Below are 24,229 nucleotides of genomic sequence, written 5' to 3'. Positions count from 1 at the left end.
ACTCTCTGCTCCCTTTACCCCTGCTGCATACTAACCCATCCATTCCTTGACAGCCCACCTGAATTTGGTTCACTTTAACTCTTTCACAGTGTTGCCATTTAAAATTCTCCTAGCAGCCTAAATTATTGTCCTAACTTATTGTTATTAAAGATACACCTCAATATGAAATCATACTTACCATTGTGTTATGTAATACTTTCTGTAGCACCTAGTGTTTTTTGCAATGTAATTTTGCACAAATGTGAATAAAGAATCTGACAGTATACACAATGCTCTCCCCACCCCAAGAAATCAGTATATTTGTTTCTTTTCCCTGTTTTATTATATTTATATATTACTTGTTCACAAATATTCATTGAACAGCTAATATGGATTAGATGCTATGTTGAAAAGCATTCAAATTTGGATAAGATTTTTTTGTATTTAGGAGTTATGTAGTATTTAGGGTACTATAATAGCTTTAGAGAGTTGTAAATCCCCAAAGTCTAGCAATTGCCAAGCAGATATTTGAGTTTTTCATAGTTATTGTAAGGTTTTTTTGTAGTTTTAAAAAAATATTTTCATGGATGCCACCTTATTTAATTGTTTAGAAGTAGCAATAATGTGGGCCAGATACATTTACAGGGTGAATAACCAAGACTTGGGAGGAAAGATGCTTAATTGGGACTTATCACTGGACAATGTGAAAATAAAACACAGTTTGTTTCCTTGTTCTGTCTATATTTTGGAGGTTGTTGTTGTTGCTGTTTTACTTTGTTTTTTGAGACAGAGTCTCTCAATGTATGTAGTTCAAGCTGTCCTTGAGTTCAGAACATGTATGTAGTCCATGCTGGCCATGAACTTGAGGTGATCATCTTGCCTCAGCCTCCCAAGTGCTGAGATTACAGTTGTGTACCACCATATGCAGATCTGTCTGTGGTCTTTACTCTGTGAACTTAATGGAATGATTTCATTTCTTGGGCCATAGTTTCCAGGCTGTATTTGGAGTAAAGCCAGTCAAGCTATCCTAGATCAGGCATTATAGCTTTATAGTGAGATGAATGTTCTCAGCCTTTTGTTTATCCATTGTTGATTTCTATTCATTATTTATGTTACATCATACTTGTATTAGTTTTCTACCTGTCTTGCTTCTTGTAATACCATGTCCTGTGAGACAGTTCATAACACTCCATTGGCTGGCTCTCAAGCCTTGATACTTTCTCTTTATCTCAGTCCATTTTGTGTTGCTGTAATAATACCTGAAGTTTACTTAGCTTACATTTTAGAGGCCGAAAGTCCAAGATCAGGAGCCCTATCTAATAACCCTGGTGAGGACCTTCTGGCTATGTCACAATATGGCAAATGGCGTTACAAGAATGGGAGAGTAGGCCGGGGATTTAGCTCAGTGGTTCCACCACCTGCCTCACAAGCACAAGTACCCGAGTTCAATCCCCGGTACCAAAAAAAAAAAAAGAATGGGAGAGTATGAGAGCTTACCTGATGAGAGAAGATGCAAGACAACAAGGAGAGCCCCCCTCCCCCGAACTCTTTTATAACAACCCACTCAGGAACTAATTTATTCTTTCTAGGACAGCCATGGCCAAGCCACTTCCCTATCTGCTCCACCTTTTTAAAATCCCACTGCCTTTTAATATATACTGTTATATCAGGGACTAAACTTCTACCACATGAAGCTGTGGGATAAAAATGATGTACAAACCATAGGATGCCTCCGTTGCATCTGATGGTTAGGTGATGCTACCTTATCGCTAGTATTCTAGCATTTTTATATCCATCTTTACTGGGGGCCAAATTTGGTCTGTTGCTGAGGTTTGACCTTAGTCTAGTGGAAGATCTGTATGGATAGTGCTGAAGACTGCTGGCATTGTCCTTAAGATAACTGCCTCAGCTGAGACCTCCACATAATCTTTCAGCTAAAGGCAGGTTGGGAAAGAAACAGGCATTACACGATCCATTTTTTTCAAGCCCACAAATTGAGAAAACTAAGAGTTCAAGGTTCTCATTTGTATATAACCAGATTTCCTTTATATCTCACTTCTTTTCTATCATAGCCCTAAATATACCATAGAAGAGTTGCTTTGATTGAAGAATCTTTTAAATTCTACCATTTGTACAGTTGAGTATTAGGCCTGGTTTTCAGTGTATTCAGTTTTCTATCTCTAACAAGGCTCTTTAAATTTTGCCAGAAAAGAAATGCTTGCTTTGAGCTAGCAATCAGATGACCTGAGCCTATCATTTTCCTTTGAGATCTCAGTGACACTTAGCAGAAACCACTCAATTCTGGTCTTTGTAGTTATTATTCACTCTGTTTCTCAGATGTCTGAAGGTTGTACAAACTAGTGTACCTCCCTCATCACCCATAGGTGAAAATCCTAGCCAATAACACTGCTATCCTATGTAAAGAATTGGAAGGCTGGGGAATTTAGCTCAGTGGTTCTAGCGCCTGCCTCGCAAGTGCAAGATCCCGAGTTCGATCCCCGGTACAAAAAAAAAAAAAAGAATTGGCAGTACGTCACCTATCCCTTTGCATTTCTCTCATTAATCCAACCTCAATATCTCATTGTAGAAGTCTACTTGGCACCAACTGTCTTAGGTGTCATATTCCCTAGAAGCCAAACTTGAGTCAGAGATTTTTGTGCTAGCAGTATATATTTGTGCATTATTTAACAACAGGGATACATTCTGAGAAATGCATCATTAGACCATCTGATCTTGATGTTATAAGCTGGTCACTGGACGTAGCCTCTTGATGTAAAGTTGAAACAAGGTAAACACAAGATATATGAGGCTGCTGCCAATTTAACATAGCATTGTTTAATACTACACTTTTTTCTTTGTAAGTAGGTGTGTATTCTGAAATAATGCTTTAGAAGTAGAGTAGAAACAAGCTAGTAACATAGTTATTATCAAATATTACATAGTCTGTATAACTATGTACACAGTTTGTTTATACCAGCATCAACACAAACACATGAGCAATACACTGAACCGTGACTTAGAGTGGGTGCAGTGTCCCTACACAATAGGAATATTTTCAACTTCATTATTATCTTATAGGGCCATTGTATTAAGCAGTTCCCAGATGACCAAAACATTTTGCAGTAGTATGACTCTAGGAGGTATGCACTCAGGCCTGTAAGAAAGTGAGGAAAGTATGATATAGCAAGAAACACTAACAAAAGGGTGATTTCATGAGAAGTCTAGTCTCTGCCTAGTTTCACATGGAGCTTTAGAGAGTAAATTCCATCTCAGATGTTTTGTGCCCAAAGACATGAAGATTGGGTTGTTTTAAATTTCTACACTGGTAATGGACATCAGCTTGATGGAGAAGAGAGTATTGTAGCATGGATAGGAGAAAACAGGTGGAACATATCACTTAGGAATCTTAGTATACAGAGGTACTTGTCAATCATGGTAAGTTCTCCAGAGAACTGTGGAAATATTAATCATTAGCTGGCAATGCAGGCTGAGGCTGAGGCTGAAGCATAGTGGAGTAAAGGACTTTGGGGTTGGGCATCAACAGCATCTGTCACAGATACTTTAGATTCCCCCTGTGTGCTAGAGATTTATTCAGTAAAATGCTAGAAGTGACTTGAATCAGCTTTCAAGGGAGTGATTATATAAATCTTTTCACAAATCAGCTTAATATTTCATTGGCAGCTCAGTACTGGCCATGGAAGAAATCTGTAAATGTAGCAAATTGTTGCCCAGAATCAGTTATTAAAACTTGTAACATGGGCCCGGGATTTAGCTCAGTGGTTTCGCTGCCTGCTGCGCAAGTGCAAGGCCCCAAGTTCGATCCCCGGTACCAAAAAAAAAAAAAAAACCAAAAAACTTGTAACAGCATACCCATGCATTTTATCCCTACAAAAACTTTATAATTTTGAGTCTTATTATTAGTGATTAATATACTTGCCATCTCACATGCATTTAATAGACTATAAAATTGGAAATAAAATCTAGTGTTTTCTGATTCTAGAACTTGAATTCCTACTATATCGCACATTACTTTTGGAGCATAGAAATTTCAATCTCCCTTGGTTTTTTTGAGACCAGTGTTTAGATATCTAGATGATCCTAAATGTACTTTGATTACATCATCCTTTACTTCAGGTTAATGACTTCATTAACGACATTCTGCTAGTAAATAGCACCTCATTACACTGTATCATTTTATGTGTATTTTAAATATTTCATTATGTTTTTATAACTGCTCTCTTTGAAATATAAAAGGTGTCCAGTAAATGTTTATTGAATTAATGAATGATGATTCTTTAATATAAAATGAAGTTTTTCACTAGATTATTCCACAGTTATAGACAGAATAAATGAGCATAACCTTTTCTCACAAGATAATGTTGATGTTACTCTGTGGTCACAGTTGATACCAAAGTTTGAAAAGGGTTTAGCCTACTCTCAAAAATGAAGAGATTTTCAGTGTATTTTCAATTAAATTTAAGTCCACCACAGATAATTGCTCAGTCTTTTCCTATATTGAGTTACAGTATGAAATAAGATAAATGATTAAGCTGAAATTTATATTACTCAGAGACTTCAATTTTTTTTTAATGTGGCATGGAATTAACTATTTTCTTTGTTTTTATTTGTATTTCTAAAGCAAGGGGAAGTCAGGCTAAAGTGTTTGAAAGCCCTACAGAGCCTATATACCAATAGAGAATTATTCCCCAAATTGGAGCTGTTCACTAACCGATTCAAGGTAAGCATCAAAAATGGTGAGCTTATTTTATTTTTCATTTCATAAATGGTAGATACAGTTGGTTTAACAAATCATATTACATAACAAATATTTGGGCTGGGGATTTAGCTCAGTGGTTCCGCTGCTTGCCTTGCAAGCACAAGGACCTGAGTTCAATCCCCAGTAACAAAAATAAATGAATAAACAAGTATTTGCTTTCTATTCCTTACTACATACTCTTAAATAAACTCATATTACCTGGATGAATTAATCTCTGCTTTACAACATATATACCCAACATGAGTCCTTATTTCTTGGCTGTAGAAGGCTTTCTTGTGTAAAATAGATTATTTTTATATAGGTTTTTTATAAAAGTATTACTTTTTTAACTAAAGGTTTTCTTATTGTTTAAGGAATGTCAGTTGATGAGAAAGATTTTACATTACAAACATTAATAATACCCTTTTTATATAAGTACAACTGTGATAACACAGTTTCAAGAAGAAATCTTTCCATTTAACCTGTCGTTATTGGTACATGTGTGCCTGAGAATATATTGCCGTAACTCTCTCATGGCTTAGTTGTGGTCATGGTTTGTTGCATAATTTTTTTTCAGGATCGCATTGTATCAATGACACTTGATAAAGAATATGATGTTGCTGTAGAAGCTATTCGACTGGTTACTCTGATACTTCAGTAAGTATAATGTCTATTAATATTTTTATTTAATCTTTTGATATTTTAATGACTCTTGGGCATTATCAGTATACTTCATATGTATATATAATGTTAGGTATATTTAGAAATTTTTTTTGGTAGCCCCTTTTAGCTGTTTTTTTGTTTTGTTTTTTCTAATCGTGAGTAGGAACAGATGTGGAATTATCATATTGCTTTTGTCCAACACACAATTCATAGCAAAATTTATAAAACAAAAGTTTAATTACATATAAATAAGTTGAATTAGATTACTTATTGACATTAAACATTTTGTAAACCTAAAGTACTTTTTCCTTAGATTATCTAAGAACAATCAGACATTTGTCTGATGTTCATACTTTACTGCATATTTAAAATATAGTAATGAGCTGATACTGGAATTTCAGGTACTAAATTTAGCTTTGTGTCTGAGGGAAAATTGGTTTTATGAAAATCTAAAACTATTCTAGCTCCTTTTATGGTCAAAAAATTATTTTTCCTTTTCATTTTCTGTCTTTTGCTACAACTACCACTAATTTTATGTTTAAAAGAATTCGTGAGGAATGTATTTTTCAACCATGAATGAGGATGAAAATAAAGATTTTGAATTGTGTAAATATCCAACTAATTCCATTTTAGAATATTTTTGTGCTATTTTGTTTTATATACATATTGCTTATGTGTATACTTTATAAATAGCAAAGTATACATAAATGTAAAATGGTTTGTAATTATTTTAACTTTGCATCCTGAGTCTGAATTTCATCTGGATATCATACCAATTCAGTCAGTAGTTATCACAAATATTAAGCAATTTTGAAATTTGCCACTTGTTTCTTAGTGACCTCTCTTTAGTTTTCCGCATTTAGAAAGAAAACATAACTGTATAAACCTAACACCAATATTCTAGTCTCCATGCTCCAAGTATATATTTAGTGGTATTAGGATAGAAATGATATCATTTTATATATTGCGTACATTTACCTTTTATTTGAACTGCAGTGAAACTGACATTTTAACTGAAATTGAATGAATTCTGACCAATTACTGACCAAATCCTGTCTAAAAGATGTTTTTTATGTTCCAGTCTAGGAAATCTTTTAAATTGGGGGTTAATTTTTCATATGCTGTTTCCATTTGTTTTCTTACTGTGTCTATTACATTGTTCTTGTCACATCTCAGCTTTATCATGTCTGAGTTTTTCTAACATTGAATCTGTGATGTAAAAAAATGTATGATGTGCTACAAATTTCATGCATAATAAACTTAAGTTATAGCCTATGTAAAAAAAATACACTATCACTTCAGGTTCTACTTTACATTTTAAGGTTCTGTGTAAAACAAAGTATTTGGTTTCTTTCTTTTTGTTTTTCATCTTGACTATTGTTTCTTTCCTCCATGTAAAAGATCTTTTAAATGGTATAGGGAAAATATCATTGAAGTGACAAACCTTATTTTAGATAAAAACAAAGAAAAGATTCAAAAGGTGGAACTGTCATAGGTTTCTGAAGTAGCCTTTTTCATTGTATAAAAGTGACACAAAGGAAATCAGTCAGATAATTGTTTTATTAACACAAAAGTTTAAACAGATTTTTTGGGGGGGAGTACCGGGGATGGAACTTGGGTCCTTGAGCTTTCGCAGCAGGTGGCAAATCTACTGAGCTAAATCTTCGGCCCTAAAAATAGATTTTAAAATAATGTTACAGCTTTATCTTTGTAAATTTGACTAAAACCAAGAAAAATTTACATGAGGAAATGTGACTTAGAATGAAATTGTTATGAATTCTCCTTTTTCTACTTTTTTATGATGCCGCTTCTATTATGAACTAAACATCCATAACAGGGGACTACTGTTGTTTGAGCTCCTTTCACCTTTGTGCCCTAATACCATGATTTTTATCGTTGTGGCTTTATAATATATATGATATAAATTTGACTTACTCCTGCTTTAGGGATAGTCTATTTTTTAAAGATCTGCTTAGCTTTTATCTGTTGTAAAAATTTTCTAAACTTTTCGAGTAACTGAAAAATTTGCTTTAGATTTGGAACAGTAAAACTGCATTGAATTTTATGGTGACTTTAGGATGGAATAGATTTTTTTTAATGATATATCATTTTTGTATGACAGTGATAGACATCTTTATTCAAATATATTAGATCTGTTATATATAAGAGTTATATTTTTACAGAGATCGTATACATTATTTAATTCTTACACATTGTATGGTTTTATTGTTACAGAATTACTACTTAGTATTTTCCACTTGGTTATTGCTGAAAAGTAAGAACTTAATTTTTGTCAATCTTATATGTGTACCCTATTAGAACTCATGAATTTTTTTTTTTTTTTTTTTTTTTTTTTTTTTGTGCTGGGGATCTAATTCAGGACCTTGCACTTGCAAGGCAGGTGGTGGAACCACTGAGCTAAATTCCCGGCTAGAACTCATGAATTTTGATGTTTTCTTGATTCTGTTGTTGTCACTATGTATATTATTACATCATTTGCAACAATTTCGTTTTTGTCCTCCCTTTCCTAACCTTACAAGTTTTGTTTTTTTCTCTTATCTAAATGCATAGGCAGGGTATTTAACACTATTAACAGTAATACTGATAGATATTTTTGTTCTGTTCCTATGATTTTTGTGGTTTCTGTTGGTATATAATTAAAAAGGTTTTTGGGGATGAGAATTTAGCTCAGTACCGCCGCCTGCCTCACACGCGCAAGGTCCTGAGTTCGATCCCTGATACCAAAAAAAAGTTCTTTTTTTATTGTGAGTTTTTGGGGAGATTTTCCTTTTATCCATTCATGATCCTGAATTAAATTGATAGACTTGTCTGATAAACCACCTTTACGTTCTAGAATAAATCCTATTTCAACAAGACATTTTATTTTGTTTTGTTTAAATACAATGTTATATTTAAATCAGGCTTTTCATGTGTGTTCTTTTTTGTTCCACTGTTTTTATTAAATTGTATAGTGACTATTTTCTTGGATTCTGTTTGCAGTACATAGTGATTATATTGCTCAAGGGAGCTGCTACATGCACCTCACACGTCTTAATTCTTTTCATTTCCTGCTCCACTCCATCTCCCTCTCTGCTCCACCTCCATCTCTTGATCCCCTTCCCATTTTCAAAAGATTTGTCACATTTATATTATCCTTTATTTTGCTCTTTATTTATATTTCAGGTTTCTCATATAAAAGAAATCACGCAATATTTAAGGTTATATCATATGTATTTCACTTAATATTACGGTCCCAAAGAATATCCATTTCCTCACAAATGGCTCATTTATCCTTCTTTATGGCAAACTAGAACTCCATCGTGTATAAATACCACATTTTCTTTATACATTCATTATTGATAAATATATAGGTCACTTGTAAGATTTAGCTATTATGAACTGTTATGTGATCTCTTAGTAATAACCATTCTTTGTGGAATAAGGTAAAATCACAGTGGTGTTTTAATTTGCATTTCACTAATGGCCAGAGATGTTGAAAATTCTTTTATGTATTGATTTTTACTTCCTGTTCTTAGAAAGATCTGTTAATTTCACTTGCCCTTTTTTGATTGGATCTTTCATTTTAGGGGGGATCTGAGTTTTTTAATTTCTTTAAACTAGATACTAATTCAGTGTTTGAGGTGTAACTGACAAACATTTTTTTCATCTCTTCACTGTATTAGTTATTTCCTTCGTTGTACAGAAGCTTTTTAATGTGATATGGTCCTTTTTGTTTATTCTTGGTGTTATTTCTCATGCAGCTGAGGTTTTGTTCAGAAAGTCTTTGCCTATGTCTTCCTATTTTTTTTCTTCCAGTAAATGTTTCTGTTTTAACATTTGAATTGTTGATCCATTTTGATTTTAGTTTAGTACATGGTGAGTGATACCGGTCAAGATTCAATCTTCTACATGTGTACAGCTTTTGCTTTTCTGGGTCTCTTCTGGTTTCATATGAATGTTAGGATTGCTTTCACTAGTTTTGTGAGTAAGGTTGGTATTTTGATTGGGATTACATTAAATTAGTTTTGGAAGTATGACCATTTTAACAGTATTGGTTCTACCTATTTAGGAACAGAATATCTTTACATTTTTCTGATATTCTTTTTTAATTTCCTTTTTCAGTATGGTATAATTTTTATTGCAGAGGTCTTTGACTTCCTTGGTTAGGTTAATTTCTAAGTATTTAATTTTGTTTGATGCTATTGTGAATAGCATTGTTTCTGAAATTTATTTTTCAAAGAGTTCATCATTGGTATAGTGGAGCGGTATTGATTTTTTTTCTTTTTTTTTTTTGTACTGAGAATCGAACTCAGGGCCGCACATTTGCTAGGTAGGTGCTGCACTGCTGAGCTACATTCCCAGCCAAGCACTATTTATTTTTGTGTTTTGATTTTGTATCCTGCTACATTACAAACCTTGGTTATTAATTCTAGGGGCCTCTTTTTGGGATTTTTTTTTCTGCTCTGTAGAGGATTGTGCCATCTGCAAATAATGATAATTTGACTTCTTCCTTTCCTAAATATCCCTCTTCTTATCTGATTGGACTGGCTAATGTTTCAAATCCTGTATTCAATAAGTGTGTTAATAGTGATATCCCTGTCTTGTTCTTGATTTTAGAGGGAAAGCACTCAGCTTTTCCCCATTTAATATGTTGTTGGCCACTGGTTTGTCATAAATGGCTTTTATCAGAATGAGAAAAGGTCTTTCTATACCTATTTTCTTAAGGGTTTTTATCATGAGCAGTTGTTGGATTTTGTCAGAGGCCTTTTTGCATCTGTTGAGATGATCATATGATTTTTGTCCTTGGTTCTGTTCATACGGTACGTTAAATTTATAGATTTGCATATGTTGAACCATCCTTTCATTCCGGGTTTAAAGCATACTTGGTCATGATGTATGACCTTTTTGATGATTTGTTGCATTCCCTTTGGCAGTATCTTGTTAAGGATTTTTGTGTCTGTGTTCATTAAAGAGGTTGGCTTTAGTTTTAATTTTTAGTTGAATCTTTGTCTGCTTTGGAATCAGTGATGCTAGCTTCCAGGAATTACTTTGGCAGTATTCTTTCCCTTCCAATTTTATTAAAGAATTTGAGGAATACTGGCATTAGATCATTTCTGAAGTTCTTGTAGAATTCAGCAGTGAAACTATTGGGACCTGGGCATTTCTCAGTTGATAGGTTTTTTTATTATTGCTTCAATTTCATTTCCTGTCATTGAATTATTCATGATTTTTATATCATGTTTCAGTTTTAGTAATTCATAAGTTCCTAGGTATTTAGCCATTTCTTCTGGATTCTTCCTTTTATTAGTGTACCGGTTTTCAAAGTAATTATAATAATCTGGACTTTGGCAGTGTCCATTGTGTCTTCACCTTTTCATTTCTCATTGTATTGATTTGGGTCTTTTTTTGGTAAGATTGTCTAAGAGTTTGTCTATTTTATTCATTCAAAAACCTAGCTCTTTATTCATTGATTCTGATTTACTGAATTTTTTGTTTTTAGTCTCAATTTCATTAATTTCTGCTATAATCTTTATAATTTTCTTATACTAGCTGTGAATTTGGATTGTTCTTTTTCTAGGATCTTGGGGTGCATCATTCTGTAATTAATTGGGTTCATTCTGTTTTACTTATGTGGGTGTTCATAGCTGTAAACTTTTCTCTTAGGACTGCTTTCCTTGTGTCCCATAAGTTTTGGTATGTTATCCTGACATTATAGTTTGATTCTGGGAAGTAATTTCTTCTTGAATTTTTCTTAAGTATTCCAGAGTATATTGTTTAATATTGTTTAATTTCCATGTGTTTGCATAATTTTTGTGGGGTTTTTTTTTTTTTGGTACCAGGGATCAAACGTTTTGTGGTTTTTTTTCCCTACCATTCAGTTATATTTTCATTGTGCTGTGGTCTGATAATGTGCATCATATAAGTTTCATTATTTGGGGCTGGGGATTTAGCTCAGTGGTGCTGCATGTCCCTTGCCAGTGCAAGGTCCTGAGTTTGATCCCTGGTACCGGAAAATAAAGTTTCATTCTTTTATATTTTCTTAAGCATGCTTTCTGGACTAGCATGTGGTCTATTTTGGAAAAAGTTCCATATGCTGCTGAGAAGAATGTATATTCTGTTGTTATTGGGCAGAGTATTCTTTTAAATACATTTATTGAAGGTTTTGAATTAAATTTATTTTGTGTACATGCTTGCGTGAGTGTGTGTGGGTGTGTGTGTAGTTCATCTGTTTATGTGCCAGTGGTGTACTGAGGTCCCCCATAATTCTGTTGACATTAATCTTTTACATCAAGTAGTGCTTGTTTTATGAAGTTGGGTGCACTGTATTTGGTGTATATATAACTTATCTCTTGGTGAACTATTGTCTTAACCAATATGTAGTGACCTTCTTTCCCTTTCTGATGAGTTTTGGTTTAAATTTGACTTTATATGAAAATAGGACCACTATTTCTGCTTGTTTTCAGTCTCCTGTTGTATAAGATTTTGTTTTCTGTCCTTTGATTTTTAAGTCTGTGAAATTCTTTTTATTAAATGTGTTTGTTGTGTACAGCATACCATTAGGTTTTGGATTTTTGATCCATCTAGCAGTCTTTGTCTCTCAATCCAGGCATTTGGACCATTTACATTGAGTTAGTATTGAAAAGTATTGACTTTTTCCTGGTATTACATTATTTTCTTGTTGTTGATTTCCTTTTTTTCCCTTCTCCTTAACTGTTCACCCTGACTGGTGTACTCATTCCATTAAACTTTTTGGCATAGTTGCAGGCAGTGGAACCACTAAGCTAAATCCCCAGCCTAAGAGTACTTTTGGAGTCCTTCTTTCCTGGTCATGAATTTCTTAAGGTCCTCCTTATCATGGAAATACTTCCTTTCTCCATCAGTTTTGAAAGAGTTTTGGAAGATGCAGCATTCTGAATTGGAAGTTGTTTTATTTTAGGGGTCAAATCACTTCACTTCTAGTTGGTCTGGCTTTTAAGGTTTGTGTTTAGAAGTCTGCTGTTATTCTAATGGGTTTACCTTTATAAGTGATTCATTGCTTTTCTCAACAGCTTTTAATTTTTTGTCCTTATGTTGCAGTTCTGAGATTTTTACTATGATACATTGTGGAGTTGTTTTCTGATTGTGGCTGTTTAGGGTACTGTATGGCTCACCTTTCTTACATTTTAAATTAACTCCTCATATTTGAGGAGTTTTCTGCTATTGCTCCTGTAAACACTTTTTTTATGCTGTGTGCTGTCTTCTGATTTTTCTCACAAATTTCAATTAATGTTAGTCATCTTTGCATTGTTTTGATGTATCCATTTTTTTCATGTTCTGTTTTCCAAGCACCTCTGAGTGATTGGTCACTGACCTCACCCTTATCTTCTAATTCTGACATTCTGTTCTCACGTTGAACACTTCTTGCTGCCCTTTCAATAGAGTCTTTAATTTTCATGGACTCAAATTCTTTACTAAAGTAATCAGTCATATTTTGTATCATTTTGTTTAGCTCAGTTAGCTTTTTATTAGTGTCTTCTATAAATTGTAGTAATTATTTTATTAGTTATCTGTTTGGATATCTCTTCTCTGAACTTGCTGAGCACCTTATTGATCTTTTTAAATATCCTATCATTTTGATAATTCAACCATTGCTTTTAATTTCCTTGCCTTGGATTCCTCAAGGATCAGCTCCAGGTAGTTGGCAGTTTTTGGAGGCACTTTCTTGCCTTGTCTTCTCCCATTTCTATTGTCTTTTTTTTTAATCCTGAAATTTGTGGCTGCTTATAATGGAAAGAGTTTGTTGCTGGTAAGGAGATCTTCAGTTTGTGTCTGTTGTTCAGTGAGGCACTGTAAGCATGGCTAACTATAGGCCTTTGCCTCTTTCCCTATATCTAGCCATCTCTATTAATTTGAGAGGGGAGAATGCGCTGCAGTTGGCCCAGGATCCTGTTCTCCTGGAATGGATTGCAGTATTGTTAATGACACAAAGGCAATTCAAATATTGACATAAGAGAAAACCAATTAATAGCAACAGCTATGCCATCCTGGCAGTCACAACTAAATCAGCAGATATGTAAGTGTCAAAGACAAAGTGGATATTAACATACCATGAAAATCAATTATGTACCACTCTTAACCATAGAAACGAGATCCATATAGTATAAACACTAAAACCAACCAAATACTGAGATTCAGTAAATATCTACTAAATCCAACAACTATACATCTACCAAGAAGAGAATTCATCAGTAATAGCATAAAGTTAACTATTTAAAGATTAATAACTCCTAATGGTTATACTGGTAAAGATAGAGGAAATGGGGAATGGAAGACTGAAAGTAGAAAAATTTGAAAAATTAAGCAATGGAAGATGAGAGAAAAATGATATAAAGGATCCTATTATGAAGTAAAATGAAATTAATGGAATTAGATAAAGTAATAGAAAAGAATAAACAAGAAAATGAAGATTTATTAAAATGTAACATGAAAGAAAAAGAAAAAAGGAAAAAGTCCCCGAACTCCAAAAATCCACTGGAGGAGAAAAAAGAAATGTGTCCAAATAAAAAATAAAATGCCTGGCTTTTTAAATGAGTGGTTTTTTTCCAGGATCTGCACTTTTGTAATTTAGCAAGTCACATTTTTTTTTTCTGCCTAGCTTTACACCTGTGGGTTTGTGAGGTTCCCCTTCATCCTGAGCCCTATCTATCTGTACACCTCAGACTGTGGCAACCATCCAAGCTAAGACATGTTCTTGCTCACATTGGTAGATGGGGCAAGAAATTAGACCTGTGGCAGGGATGGTTTAAGCAGTATTTAATGCCAGTACTTTCCAACCCACATTCCTCTGAAAGTAATCCACGCCAGACCTGGCTTGTCACCATGGAGGGTGGGAGGCCCCATGTCCTTCTCAGCCTGAATTTAAATTTCTCAGGGTATCTGTGTCTAGCCCGCTCCAGCTTTACAGCTGTCTCCCATGGCTATCTCTCATCCAGGCACAGTGGGAGGGTAACACTGGAAAACCTTTGGTGAAGTTGTGTAGTAGTTGTTCAGTGGCTCAGTATTAAACACTGAACCTCTTCCTAAATGGCACCTGATTAAACACTGGCAATATGGTGGGTACTGTACTAGTTTCTTCAGCTCTAGCCTGCAGTGCAGACAGAGTCACTTTGGAGTAAAACCCCATGCTGTTATTACAGTTTACAATAGCTGTGGGCTTTTCTTTGGTCTAGAGTTGCTGGCCTGGTCCATTCATTATTTTTCCTGGGAGCTGCTGCCACTGGGTTTACCTTGTATCTGCAGAGACAGATCCCACTCCCTGGAAATCAGGGTGAGCTTTCCAGACTGCCTCGTCCTTTTCTCCCATGTTGTGTTCCATTTTGCCATCCTTTCAGTAGTTCCTGATTGTCCTTTCAGCTTCCTCCCAGTTCCCAGAGATCTACCTCTTTTTTCTCTTCAACAAGTTACTTTCTATATGTCTGGATCCCTGGTCCCAGAGATGCTGTATTTTACTGCTGATATTCTGCCATTTTTCTTTCTCTTTCCATATGTGTTCATGAAAAAATGTGATTTTGTTTGTTTTGAGACAGAGTCTCACTGTATAATTCAGGCTTTGAACTCACTATGTAGCCAAGGCTGGCATTAAACTCACTGCATTCTGAGTGCAGAGAGTACAGACATGTGTCACCCTACCTGGCATAACTTAAATTATTTTAATGGATACTTAATAGCATTAAATTATAGGGGGTGAGGATTTAAATCATTGATAGGATACTTGCCTAGTATGGCAAAGGCCCTGAGTTTGTTCCTCATTACTTCCAAAAGAAAAAAGGAAGGATATTAATTAGGAAAGATGTGATGTTTCATCTTGCAGTAAAACCTTATGCTGTTATTACAGCACTGCAGATGTATACGTACATGGTATAATGTTTAAATCTGTTTAAATGTAACAGTCTCCTCAAATATTAATTATTTCCTTATGGTAAACTTTTGACTATCTTTTCGTCTAGCTTTTTGAGATGTACGGTGCATTATCTATAGTCACCATTCTGCCCCGACAGCACACTAGGACTTCTTGATCCTATCTAACAGCACATTACCCATTGATCACCCTCTCTCTAGCCCTCCATCTCCCCTACTCTCCTCAGGCTCTCATAACCACATTTCTACTCTCAACTTCTTTACATTTCACATATTAATGTGAAGTCACATGGTAGTTATCTTTCTGTGCCTGGCTTATTTCACTTAAGGTAAAGATCTCCAGCTCTATTTATGTTGCCACAAGTGACAGAATTTCTTTTTTTTGTTTGTGGCTGAATAGTATACCATTTTGTAAATGCATTATATTTTCTTTATCTTTTCATCAGTTGGTGGACAAATGAGTCATTTCCATTTCTTGACTGTTGTGACTATTACTGCTATTAACCTGATTGTGCACATGTTTTTTCATCATTTCTATTTCATTTCCTTCAGATATATACCCAATAGTAGATATTTTGGTATTCAGGATATTTTAGGATTGGTTTGGTTGGAGGGCTGAGGATTTAGCTCAGCGGCACAGTGCCTGCCTGGCAAGCATAAGGCCCTGAGTTTGATCCCTGGTACCAAAAAAAAAGAAGAGTACAAGATTGGTTTGGTTGGTATTTTGATAGCAGTTACATTGCATCTGTAGATTGCTGTGAGTAGTATGAACCCTTTAACAATATTGACCCTTGGTATCTATGAACAGGTATGTCTTTCCGTTTATATGTGCCTTCAGTTTCTTTCATTAGTTTTATAGTTTTCATTAGTGACATCATTCATCACTGGGTAGATTTATTCCTGGGTATTGCATTGGTTTTGTAGCTTTTATAAATGGGATTGCAGTTCTGGTTTCTGTTTCAGATAATTTGCTGTTGGCATATAACAGTGCTACTGATTTTCATTTGATTTTGTATTCTGCAACTTCATTGAGTTCATTTATTTGTTGTAATGGTTGTCTGACAGTGTCTTGCCTCTCTGTATATTGTCTGTATATAAGATCACAGTTTGGTGACTTCTTTTCCAATTTGGATGCCTTGTAATTTTTTCTGTATTTACTGTTTAGTGTTTTATCATGAAAAACTATTGCATTTTATCAAATGATTTTTCTACATCTATTGAGATGAACATATGGGTTTTGTCCTTTCTGCTGATATGTTGTATGATATTTATTAATTTACCTATATTGAAGCACTCCTACTTCATCATCATGAACAATCTGTTAAATGTGCTATTGGATTTGGTTTGTTAATTTGATTTGGGAATTTTTGTATGTATATTTGTCAAGGTTATTGCCCTGTATTTTTCTTTTTTTTGTTGTCTCTATCTGGTTTGGGTGTTGGATCAGTGTTGTCCTTGTAGAATGTGTTGGGAAGAATTTATTCCTTTTCTTGTTTTTGGAATAACTTAAGAATTATTAATTATTCTTTAAATATCTGGTACAGCCTGGTGCAGTGGTACGTGCCTATATTCCAGAACTGAGGAAGGCTGAGTAGGATTGCAAGTTTGAGTCCCACCTGGGCAACTTAGTGAGTCCCTGTCTCAAAATAAAAATTAAATAAAATTTTAAAAGGTGGGATGTAGCTCAGTGATAGAGTGCCTCTGGGTTCAGTCCCCGAAACTGAAATGAATGAATTCTACCTAAATGGTAGAATTTAGCAGTGAAGCCATCTGGTGCTGGGCTTTTCCTTGATGGAAAACTTTTTCATTACTGATTTAGCATTGTTATTTGCTGCTGGTCTATTCAGTTTTTGTTTCTTCATGATTGAACTCTGGTAACTGTGTGACATATCTTTTTAGTCCTGATCTAACTGAATAATCAAGGTTATATTCTCTTTGTAAAATACCTGCAATAGTTTCCTGCCCCTTTGCTGCTTAAAAACAGTCTCCCACGGATATTAATCCTTCTTAGAAACATTGAGAGAATTCTCTTGTTAAACCCACATCATTATTCAGTGTCCTTTGTAGGAAAGGTCATTTTATAATTTTAGTGTCTTCCATAAATATCTGTGTAAATTGAGTTTTATTTCTTCTCAGGCTAATTTGGGGGTTTGTAAACCTTTTCCAATATTTCAACTTTATCATGATTATCATTTATTTTATAATACATGATATTTTTATTACTTTCTATTTATTACTTTTATTTATGGTTTTGCTAATTAATTTTCTTCATTCTCTATTTGTATCATCTTTTTCTTCATATGTCATTATCACAGGTTTGTCGTGTGATTTACAAGGAAACAGCTTCTTATGGCTCGCTTTATTTTCTAATTGTATTTAATGTAATAAATTTACTTTTGCATACTACTTTGCCTACTTTTTAACTTTATTTTTAGTATTGTATATTTGCAGTACATAATTAGAATGATCATGGAGAACTGCACTTGTACATGATACATCTTAATTCTTTTTACTTCACCTTCCTCTCCCCTCTATCTCTTGGTCCTCTTCCTATTTGCAAAAGATCTATCTCCGTTTCCTGTTATCTGTTTTGTGTTTTGCTCTTTAAATTATTTATACTTTAGATTTCTCATGTAAGCGAAACCATGTGGTATTTAACCTTGTGTCTGATCTGTTTCACTTAACATTATGATCTCAAAGTGCATCTATTTTCCTACAAAAAACCCTCAAATTTATCCTTTTATGGCAGAGTAGTACTCTATTGTATATACATTTCCTTTATTCTGATGGTTATATAAGCCACTTGCAAGATTTATCTGTCATGAACTGTGCTGCCATAAACATGGATATGCTTGTATCACTGTAACATGATGTCTTTAACTCTTCTGGGAACATACCTAGAAGAGGAGTAGCTGTGTTGAGAAGAATTTCTAGTTTTTAGTTTTTTGAAGAATCTCCATACTGATTTCCATAGTAGTTTACTAGTTTATAGTCCCACCAACAATGTAGAAGAGTTCCTTTTACCCTCCAGCCTCAGCAGCGTTTGTTATTAATAGATTTCCTGGTGATACTGAACCCATCTTTTTAGATTAAAATGGAATCTGTTGTTGTTTGAATTTGCATTTATCTAATGACCAGAGATGTTGAACATATTTTCATGTATTTATTGACCATTTGTATTTCTTCTGAGAAATGTCTGTCCATTTCAGTTGCCCATTTTTTTAAATTGAGTTTTGTATTTTGGGTGGTATAATTTTCTTTCTCTTTTTTTGGTACTGGGAATCAAACTCAGGGCCTCGCGCTTGCCAGGCAGACACTGTGCTTCTGAACTATATCCCCAGCCCTTCATTTCTTTATATATTAAGTATTAGTCATCTGTCCAAGAAAAAGCTTGCCTACTACTATTTATTTTGAATGTCTTTCTTGTTGTTAGTTTTAGTATTTGGTCATTTATGCAACTCATCGGTTTTTACTTTGATACTTCTTGTTTCTTCTTCCCTTATGCCCAGAAAGCATAATTACCTCGTACCTTCCTCCAAAATTGCCTAATCTGGATTACTTCCTTTTAGAATATTTTCAAAACTTCTGAAACCTTGTTTGAAAATTTTTCTTTGATTGTTATTTTAGAAGATAATTTATCTGGTTTTAAAAGTCTATATTTAAGGTTCTTATTTGCATTTTCATTAGCGGAGATAAGAGTAAAAAAAGGTCTTCAGAGATAAAATTGTAGCCTTCTAGTTGTGTCAGATATAATATCTGACTCCTTATGATCTTACTCTAGGAATTGGTAATCTGCAGAATGGACAGTGCCTCCTTTGGTAATTTACTTTGACCCAGCTCCTGGCTTTCATACTTTCTGTATTGGAATTGCGTTCCATAGGTGGTCCTATTGAGCAGTGTTGTTTGTTTTGTTGTTTTGTTTTATTGAGGGTGTCTTGTTAAATTCCCCAGACTGGCCTCAAACTTGTGAACCTCCTACCTCAGCCTTCCAAATTACAGATGTGCACCATCATGCCCACCTTGGGCAAAGTCTTTTTAAAACTATTCATGCAGGCTTGTTTTCAATATTCCATATACGACCTTCAGGAAATCGAGATCATTTATGGATGGGGGACATAGCCCTCACTTCCTTGTACCCCTCCATTTTTATTCTGCTACTATAGACTGTTCCTTTGGAACTTTTTAAGCCCTGCACTAGGTTCTGGTTCCTAAATTTCCCTGGCATTGTAAGGGATACATATAAAGTTATCATAGAAGTTCTCTGAAACTTGGTGTTATAGGTTGGCTTGTGGAGGACTCGGTACCTCAACATTTTGGCATCTTTCCCTTTAAAGAAATCTTCTCTACAGATTATTGCTCATTCTAATTTCTAGTTATTTATTATTTTATTAGGCCATGAGCTAAGGATAACAACCAAGCTTTCCGGCCTTATATAGTATATGCATGAAATAGTCTGGCTTTATTTTTCTCGGCTTGTGCAATTTCTAACAAAACTCCCAGAAGGAAAAGTAAAGTCACATTTACATTCTATAATAATCTCCTTTAAATTTTTCTTTTACCCAACTGTTCTACTTTCAGTAGATTATTTTCCCTTTGTTTAAGAGCATGGAGTCCTAAAATGTCATTAAATTATTCTGTTCTGTTATTTTGTTTCTCCTCAGATCATTATACATTCGGGTTAATGATACATAAATTGGTTTAGGGGCCCCCTCCTTGAAATTTAGGGAGTATTAGTTGGGCTTGAATAAAAATACCTGTGTGCCAGAGCAAAGAGTCTGTGATTATAATCTGTCACTCTTCGTTGGCAAACTTAGAGCCTGTTTCCCTCAATTTTAAGTTTATAACCCTGAGGATATGGAAAGGACAGATAGGGAAAGTTAGTTCACAGGCTGCCTATACTGTTAATTTCCCAATACCTATCAATAGTCCTGTTGTTATAGTAATAGTCCTGCTTGCACTACAGTTTTTCTGCCTCACAGTGCCAATACAGGTTTTTGTTTTTTGGTACTGGGGATCAAACTCAGGTCCTTGCACTTGCGAGGCAGGCCGCGGAACCACTGAGCTAAAGTTTTTGGTTTTTTTAGAAACAAGTATTATTGACCGCAAAGGAATGCACTTTTAAAATGCTTCTAGCCTATTTCTCATTCTAGACATCCAACTATTTTTCAGTCAGTCCGTACTACAGTTTCTTTCTTACATTGTGATGCAGTTACCTTCTTTTGCTGAGAAGATCATTCTAATTTTATTTGTTTGATAGATTCTTCAACTTCCTAGCTTGGCATCTCCATGTGTCAATGTGGGGAATGAAGTTGCTCCCCTACCAGTGCAGCCTAAGAATTCTGTGTCCCATCTAGTTGTTGTAATTATTGCAGGTGTTTTTAAACATACTAATAGTCAGGAAATGAGTTCTTGAAGAAGAAAAAAACTGAATTGTAACCAATTAAGAAATGACACAGTTAAAAAAAAAAAAAAAGAAATGACAGTTAAAAAATACAAGAACAGAAAGGAAAATTGTATTAGTAAAGGAATGGTTATGACTACAGAATTCATTTATTTAGTACAAAGACTAGTGTTATAAATATGATGATGAAATATAATTTCAATGATAAAATTCCTGGAAAGAAAAGTTACATAACAATTTAACTCTGTGAAACAATGACAGCTACATTTTCAGAACGTATCAATGAAAATGTTATGCACAGAAAGCTTGAGCTAATTTAGATTAATACATATCCATCGGTATTAATAGTTGTGGGTAAAATTTTTTATTTTATCTGTATTTTCTAAATTTCATATGACTATTTTATAAAGAAAAATATTAGTTTTAAAGTAAGATAAAAACAAAACTAAGATCAGTGTACCTCCAGCTATGTTGCACTTTGAAAAACTTAAAGGTAGAATTAAAAATCAACATTTGTTTTGGTTCAGATGTACTTTCTGAATTTTTCAGTGGAAGTGAAGAAGCCCTTTCTAATGAAGACTGTGAAAATGTTTACCATTTGGTATACTCAGCACATCGTCCTGTTGCTGTGGCAGCTGGAGAGTTCCTTCACAAAAAGTGAGTTATCTTTGAAAACAAGTTCTACTTTTGTGTTTTATTTTATTGTTTAGAGTTACTAGAAAATAGTAAGTCTGAATGAACACAGTGCTGAAAGTGTCCATTTCACACTACCTTGGGGGTAATAAATCCTCATAGCATGCATACACATCATGAATCACGTCCCTGAGAATGATATGCTTTGTTACATATTCCTTTTCCCTAAAGTCTGAGAGAATAGGATGGTTCTCAGCTGGGGATGTGAGTACAGATTTGGGAAGTACATGGTGTTTATAAAAACTTTTTCATTAGTTTTTTTCTCCGTTTCAAAATACTTAGTTCTGATCTCATTTTTTCAGGATTTGTAATCTAAATGTGAAGCAGTGTCACCTTCAAAGTGTCAACGTAACACTTCATAGTTTTTTCCCATACTCTTCATTGGCATAAGGATTATTTTAGTCAGTAATCGATACTAATTCTGAAACTTACATATACAGTTAGAGTTTAAATTTTTTTACATTTCATCTGTTTTTTGGCAAAACATAGAACTGAATTTATGAGCATAAAAGCTCTTATGAAATACATTTTTATTGTGGTTTACTGTATATGTAATTTAGTGGAGTTATTCTCACAATATAAACATATTCTTGGTTGTGTATTGTTTGCTTTGTTTTCTTGTTGGTAATTTTGCTTGTGGGTTTAATGGCTTTGATTATTGACAGGTGAATCCAAAAGTCTATTACATATCCTAGCTTGTGATTATGCTAAACAGTAGATGTAAATTGTGCTCTGGGCAACTGTTATACATGGATAATTAACTTTGATAATGAGGTGGGCTGTAGCTCCATCCACTATCTGGATGTTGGTAATGCAATAATAAATTGTTCAGTATTTAGTTGTACTACCTAAAGTGGGCAAAGATGTTTCTATGTGAGAAGTCTTTCTTAAATGCAAACAGGCTACTAGTGTATGCCGGCAGTGAAAGTAAAGAGGAAGAAAATTAAGATTTTAAGGCATGACTTTTAAAATAATATATTGGACTTAACACCATGACATCTGTAGTCATGAAATTTTCGTATTTATTTTGGGGTGTTCTCTCAACAAATATCAAGGATGTGTTATAGTGTTAATTTCCCTTTCACTGTATTTTCTAGTTAGTCTCTATTCTTTATTAAACTTTTCAGTTAGTTTGTTTTTAGAAAGAATTTATTGCTTCTGTGCCTTCAAAAAGAAAATAAAGAGGTTGGTTCTGTGTAGAGCAGAGATCATCACAACATAGCACGCAAATTAGAAAAAGACCTTGGGTAGTTTTATTTGTATGCATAAGTTTGAAATATTTGCTAAATGTATAAGTAGAAATATTTTACATTAAAAATTTAGGAGGGTAGCCCTTCATTATTTCTATATGAAAATGAAGCCAACTCCTTTGCAAATACGAAAGTTTTCTCTACATGCCGATTTTAGGCCCTTACTCTAGAGACATGCATATTTTAATAACTTTTGATTTTTAATGACTACTTCTTGGAGCATTCTTCTATATTCTGATATAGTAGTCTGTTAAAAGTCCTAACAAGTAAGATAAAGAGTAACCCCAAGTGTCCATATATGTGTATGTATGCTTGTGTATACATAGTGACTTGTGTTTATACATTATGGGCAGTCTTAACCAATTATTAAAAAATAGTGAAACATACCTGAAATAAATATTTTAATGTCACCCAAATGTCCACATTATAACATTTAAAATTTCAGCTAATTGCAGTACCTTATATTTATAAGTAAGTGCAATTATCTAAATTGGTATATTTTAATTACCAAGGGCCCTCATGTTTTCTATTTACTATCCAAAGGACAAAACCTCTCTAAAGTGTGTGTGTGTGGTACTGCGGGTTGAACCCAGGACCTTATGGATCCTAGGCAAGCATTCTACGCAATCTATATTTCCTATCCCTTTTAAGACAAGGTCTTGGCAGGTTGCCAAGGCTGGCCTCAAACTTGTTATTCCCCTGCCTTAGCGTACCATATAGTTGCAATTACAGACATGCACCATCACACCTAGCAAAACCTTCTCTTAAACTATTATGATAGCAAGATATTAACTCAAAATCAGTCATGCTTCCACCAACCAAGGAGATTAAACTTTTCTGTTGTTATAATCTACTTGAAATTAGTTTGTTTTTACATTACATGAAATCATTCTTGTTTTATTCAGTTAATGTTTTATTTCAGACCCTATCATGATTCACATAAACTCATACAAGCTATTTGCCTATTCCTATTATTTTTCTTTATGAGTCTTGAGATAAGTGTGTACTTAGTTTATTGCCATCCACAGAGTGAGAGTTCTGTGAGAATAGGGACTTTTGTCTTTGTTCACTGCTATTTGCCTGTATCCCTATTCCGTAGTGCAGTACCTGGAAATAGAGACATTTAGCAGTCTTTAAGTTGTTTTTTGGCTTACTTGCTTGTTTGGTTTTTGAGATAGGGTCTTGTAGTTCTGGCTGACCTTGAACTCAGTATGTAGCCCAGGCTGGTCTTGAACTGGCAGCAATCCTCCCTCACCCTCCTGAGTTCTGGGATTACAGGCATGTGCCACCATGGCTGGTAGCTGTCCTTAAATTTTATTAGAATAAATTTAAAAATTTATATCATTTCTCAGCCATATTTTAGAAGTTTGTTACAAAATAGTATTTTCTAAAATGTATTAATGTCAGTTTTACTGGAAGCAGTGCAGTTTCTAAGTAATGGGCTGTAAGGGTAAAGTGAGGTAATGAAGATTAAAAGAAATTTTATAATTATTGCTGGACGATTTGGTTTAATGTTATAATTAGAATACTGTAAAATCAATACTTAAGAAAATAGAGTTCAGTTTAAAATTTATATTCTAGTATCAATTA

The 24,229-nt window shown here is 34.1% G+C and overlaps 1 protein-coding gene across 4 annotated transcripts in view; it reads left to right on the top strand.

The window, feature by feature from the left end:
• Stag1 (STAG1 cohesin complex component) overlaps positions 1-24,229 on the top strand; it is a 377,958-nt gene that overhangs the window by 246,025 nt on the left and 107,704 nt on the right. For all 4 annotated transcript variants that reach the window (XM_021246771.2, XM_087186950.1, XM_013070789.3 and 1 more), the window contains 3 exons: positions 4,619-4,717; positions 5,313-5,392; positions 21,246-21,353. In XM_021246771.2, coding sequence (XP_021102430.1) covers positions 4,619-4,717; positions 5,313-5,392; positions 21,246-21,353 — 287 coding nt within the window. The remainder of the gene's footprint in view (positions 1-4,618; positions 4,718-5,312; positions 5,393-21,245; positions 21,354-24,229) is intronic.

Source organism: Heterocephalus glaber, unplaced genomic scaffold, assembly GCF_053883595.1.
Source record: "Heterocephalus glaber isolate CG9 unplaced genomic scaffold, H.glaber_assembly_v1.0 deba00001504, whole genome shotgun sequence".
Lineage (NCBI taxonomy): Eukaryota > Metazoa > Chordata > Mammalia > Rodentia > Bathyergidae > Heterocephalus > Heterocephalus glaber.
Note: the sequence above shows the minus strand (reverse complement) of the source record. Positions and strands in the feature narration are given on the sequence as shown.